A 5000-nucleotide genomic window follows, 5' to 3' on the forward strand; every position below is an offset into this window, starting at 1 on the left:
CCTGGTGTCCACCTTGTGTAACACAAGAGGAAGTTAAACAGCTTTTGTTCTTGATCTGGAGATTAAAGTGGAGAAATCTTTTGATTGGCTGAAGTCGCTGTCAGTCACGCATGATCTTAACACGAATCCGTTCTTGTTCTTTTTTTTCTTCTTTTCTTTTTTGTGTGAACGTTGTTGCCTATTTGATATTTGTCATAATTTTATTGTCTTTCTTTTTTTTTTCCTCCTTAATTTATAATTGGATGTCAGGGAAAATTATTCCAAAACACAGAAAATTTGTATAAGTGGGTTTCATGTTCTTTAAACTCAATAAATGGAGGTAAAATAACTTACTGACCGATTTGTGTACGTGTTTTATTGTTGTTGTTGTTGGTGTTGTTGGTGTTTATTTTTATTACTTATTATTTTTATAATGTTTATAATTATTATCATTATTTTAATATTATTGTTATTATTATTATTAGCATTCTCATTATTAGCATTCTCATTATTTTTATTAGCATTATTATTATTATTTTTAATATTCTTGTTATTATTAGCATTATCATTATTTGCATTATCATAATTAGCATTATTTTTATTATCATTGTTGTTGTTTATTATTATTAGCATAATTATTATTTTTAATATTATTTGTTATTATTATTAGCATTATCATTACTTTTATTATTATTATTATTATTATAATTATTATATTATGATTAAGAAGAAACATATTTCTTGTAGCTATCAGACAGTTTCTTGTTTTCACTGCAGTTTATTTGACAGCCTGCGCTGGTCCTGGAAGGATTTTTCTCCCCATCTGATGATGATGATGATGATGATGATGATGTAGAATGTCCACAAAACACTTTGTAATGTTCTATAAATGAAGCTCGGAGCCTGTGTCAGCTTCTCTCTCTCTCTCTCTCTCTCTCTCTCTCTCTGTGTGTGTGTGTGATGTTCTTCTCCAGAATAAATAAGAGATAAAAGCTAAACTACTTTAACGTCTTTGTGGCTAAAAGCTGGTTTTACATAGAAACAAATGGTACTGATGATACGTGGAATTCAGTATTTGTTCTGAAACGCCCTGAAATTCGGCCTCAGGCTCAGCCACAATATTCCTTTTGGAGCGTTGATCTTCTTTCCCAATGCTGATGTTCAGAAGTGGGAAAAGCGCAGCGGTGCGGACGAGCTTTCATCGGGAAGTTCATGAAATCTCTGATCTGGATTTGACTCCTAGATAAAAGATTGTGAAACAGATCAGTAACATTTATGTTGATTGTGTGTTAGTCTTCTAAATGTGACATATAAAAAACCTTCAGATCAACACAGTCCACATGAACTAATAACCAATAAAACAGCTTTTATTAAAACTCTGGACTTTTACTCAAAGGGACTCGTTGAACATGAAGTCGACATGGATGCGTTTAATGTGTTCCAGCTTTTCTCAGTTTATGTTTGGAGGAGAGGAGCTCAGTGATGTCACTTCTCCTGCCTCAGAGCGATGGAGCTTGTCAGGGCTGGTCCTCCTCCGTACGTGTTGTAGAGCCAGTAGACGAGTGCGAGGAGGAAGCAGGGCAGGCCCATGTGTAGGTTGGAGAGGAGCCACAGCAGCAGCAGCCACAGGCCGATCTTTACCAGAGCCACGGGCCATGACCCGTCACCCACGATGCTCTGCTTTAGCGTCACAGTGGCGTCACGCAGCCAGGAGAATAAAACACTCTGCCTCAGCCGGGTCACCAAACTCCTGAGGACGGAGCGGACGCGTGTCGTGAAGCTCCACTTAGAAACCACCAGGTACTGAAGAGGAGATAATGATCTCAGCAATAAAACATCATCAGACTCACCACAGGAACTCATCAGCACTTACAATTAGTATTCATTAATAACAGAAAAACTCATCAGTTTTTGAATAGCTTTATGTTCCTTCCTGTTCTTACACGTTAAAAAGTGTAAACTCGTCTGTCCTGAAGACGTCGTGAATCCGACGCACGACGCTGCACTGGAGGCTTCTTCCGTAATCGTAACCATTTAATCTTACAGAAAACTTTATCAAACGTTTCACCGATTTAAAGATTTAATTCTTTTAGGTGATGTTTGGGATTGCTGTTGCTATAGAAACATTAAAGTGTGAGAGTGTCAGATCTGCTGTTAAAGAGAATTAATCACCAGCTCCTGAGTGGCAGGAGATCTCTCAGCATGATGATGATGATGATGATGATGATGATGGTTCAGGGTGAGCTTGTGAAATGTTTCAGTGTGAAAGTGATGAGTGGTGATGTGTTTCGTGTCTTTTTGTGGTTTATCACCTGCTGATCTGAAGATGGTCGAGATCTCGCTCTCACACGTTCTCTGTTCTTTTCTCTGGCTTCATGTTTTGATGTCTGCGCTTTTCTCCTGACTCTTACTTCCATATTAAGGTCTCCTGTGGAACATACAGTGTATATAAAAATGATTTTTATAAACAATGACAAGTCATGTGAAATAAATCCAGGTGTGATTGTAATAACATCAGGGGCAGTGGTGGCTCAACTGGGGCAGCGGTGTCTCAACTGGGGCAGCGGAGGCTCAACTGGTTAAGGCTCTGGGTTCTTGATCGGAGGATCGGGGTTCAAGGCTCAGCACAGCCAAGCTGCCACTCCTGGGCCCTTGAGCAAGGCCCTCAACCCTCCCTGCTCCTGGGGCACAGTATCATAGCTGCCCCTGCTCTCTGACCCCAACCTCCTCAGTTGGGGTATGTGAAGAAAAGAATTCCACTGTGCTGTAATGTATATGTGGCGATAATAAAGGCTTCTATGCTTCTTCTATGTCTAAACTTGTGCAGCTTTGGTTCTAATGTTTTGGGGGGAAATCAAACCAATTCTCCTGAATGTTATCGACTGATCAAGACATTTATCACATCACATTACATTAAAATGACTTGTTTTTTTTACTCCATCATGATTTTTTTTTAACTATACGATAAGAGGCTGCTTGGATAGACGTCATATTTTTGGGTGGCATTCGTGTTCCTGTGTAATGTTTGTCCCAGCATAAGAACAGGGCATCCCATAATACTAACCGATTCTATAACATAACATTATTTCTAATGGAATATTGTAGAAATAGAAATAAAACACTGTATGTACGACTGCCAACATCATGTTTCCAGGGAACAGAGTTCAACCATCAAGCGTTACTTGAGCCGCAGGGGTATAATCGGTTGTCCTTTTACACAATAAAACACAAATGACTCATTAATCATTTAATGTTCAGACTTTAGGAACATTTCTACTGCAGTTTTGTGTGATTTATATCATGTTGTTAGATATAAATATAAAACTATTGTTTGCACTCGTGTTTTCATTCAAAATGCTTGTTTTTGAACGACATTTTCTCACGACTTCAGATCTGTTTCTTCCTTTCTGAATTCTTTAAAAACCTGCTTATTTTTTTGTAAACTTTTTACATAGAAATAGAAAATACATAGTAAGAAAAGTAAGTAAGAAATAAAAATCTCATAACGAACCTGTATGTGCTTCCAGGACAGCAGGAGGCGACGTGTCTGTCTGAATCGCAGCAACTACAAGGGTTTCATCCCAAATCGCGTCCTTGTGTTGACGAAGCACACTAAGTAGTGCGCAGGAAATGCAGAAGTCGTGCCCTACTTATGCTCCCTATCTAGGGAACGAATCGATATTTGGACTTTTGCCCGAGTTTTCACTGTGTGTTGTTTTTCCGGCTGAAGATGTGTCACCTGAAGCAGAGATAACACATCTGTCAGATTTATGGCTCGATTATTTTACTACATTAACTAAAAAACTGACTTTTCTCTCATATTATATCCGGGTCAGACTTTATCTGTTGTCTGTATCTCCTCATTAATGATCATTAGCCACAGTTAGCTTTAATTGCTAATTGTTAGCTGTACTTCAGGATGTCCTGCAGTTTGCTGGATTTCTGTCGAGTTCAGGAGCTCAGACATGTCCGAGATTTTCTTCTCCAAAGTCAGAAAAATGCCTCATCGGATGACAACAAAGAGCAAACAGGTAAAGTTCAAGTCTAAGTATGTGTTAAGATTGTAGCTAAGCTATCTGGCTAAACCCTTCACATCAGTAACACGATATTTTATTATCATTAACACTTTATAGATCGTGTATTCAGTTGAACAGTGAAGCATCTTGTTCAGGAATCTAACTAATGTCAACGTTTTACTAGCTAACTCATCATGTTGTGTGATTCGGCTCGTTCTGATGAATCGATTCCTGATTCATAACCGATCGGTTATCGGTCGAGTTTGATTCGTTTTTATTGACTCCTCGGTGATTCGTAGGAATCAAATTAGAACGCGAGCGTTTACATTTAACAAGGTGTCGAATAGTGATGTCCGATACGACTCGCTTTAGTGAATCGATTCTTATTAACCGTTCGGTTAGTGTAGGACAAGTGCATGGGGTTGATTCAGTTGATTCACAAGAAGTGATTCACATGAGACATCTAATGTTTTAACTGGTCTGAAATAAATATTTAATATTTAAGGCCTAGCTTGGGTTGTATAGCTATATATATATATATATATATATATATATATATATATATATATATATATATATATATATATTAGTTTTGCATCCATACATGACATACAGAAACAGCTGTACACACTTTAGAAATGTTTTAACACTTGTTAAAGTATTTAAGGTAAATAAAATGTAATAGATCAATAAAATGTAATGCATCAGTTATATATAAATGGTAAAAAAATAAATATTGTTAACATATTTCATTGTGATTAAAAGAAAGAGGCAGAAGTTTGGGAATTTGTTTGGGAATCGATTCACCTGACTGACTCACTCAGAGGAGTTGTTTATTAAAGAATCAGTTCACCAACACAATCGTTTATTGTAGCTTTCAGAGTTTATTCTGCAAAATGCAGCTGGTAGGTGAACTGTTCTCACAGTCGGTGTGTCTTTAACGTATAGTAACGTCAGTGTTAGAGAAGGAAAGGAGGAGAAGGAAAGGAGGAGAAGGAAAGGAGG

The 5000-nt window shown here is 37.5% G+C and overlaps 3 protein-coding genes across 5 annotated transcripts in view; all 3 read left to right on the forward strand.

The window, feature by feature from the left end:
- Window positions 1–336, forward strand: part of ppp1cb (protein phosphatase 1, catalytic subunit, beta isozyme) — an 18083-nt gene extending 17747 nt beyond the window's left edge. The window contains exon 8 of the mRNA XM_060878963.1: window positions 1–336. This exon is cut by the window's left edge and continues 2640 nt beyond it. The gene's annotated coding sequence lies outside the window, so the exon portion shown is untranslated.
- LOC132851969 (uncharacterized) overlaps window positions 1–336 on the forward strand; it is a 1764-nt gene extending 1428 nt beyond the window's left edge. The window contains exon 2 of the mRNA XM_060878964.1: window positions 1–336. This exon is cut by the window's left edge and continues 815 nt beyond it. The gene's annotated coding sequence lies outside the window, so the exon portion shown is untranslated.
- Window positions 337–3676: 3340 nt separating this feature from the next.
- Window positions 3677–5000, forward strand: part of rab3gap2 (RAB3 GTPase activating protein subunit 2 (non-catalytic)) — a 27117-nt gene continuing 25793 nt past the window's right edge. For all 3 annotated transcript variants that reach the window (XM_060880560.1, XM_060880561.1, XM_060880563.1), the window contains exon 1: window positions 3677–4010. In XM_060880560.1, coding sequence (XP_060736543.1) covers window positions 3899–4010 — 112 coding nt within the window. In that variant the 5' untranslated portion in view covers window positions 3677–3898. The remainder of the gene's footprint in view (window positions 4011–5000) is intronic.

This window comes from Tachysurus vachellii, chromosome 10 (assembly GCF_030014155.1).
Source record: "Tachysurus vachellii isolate PV-2020 chromosome 10, HZAU_Pvac_v1, whole genome shotgun sequence".
Lineage (NCBI taxonomy): Eukaryota > Metazoa > Chordata > Actinopteri > Siluriformes > Bagridae > Tachysurus > Tachysurus vachellii.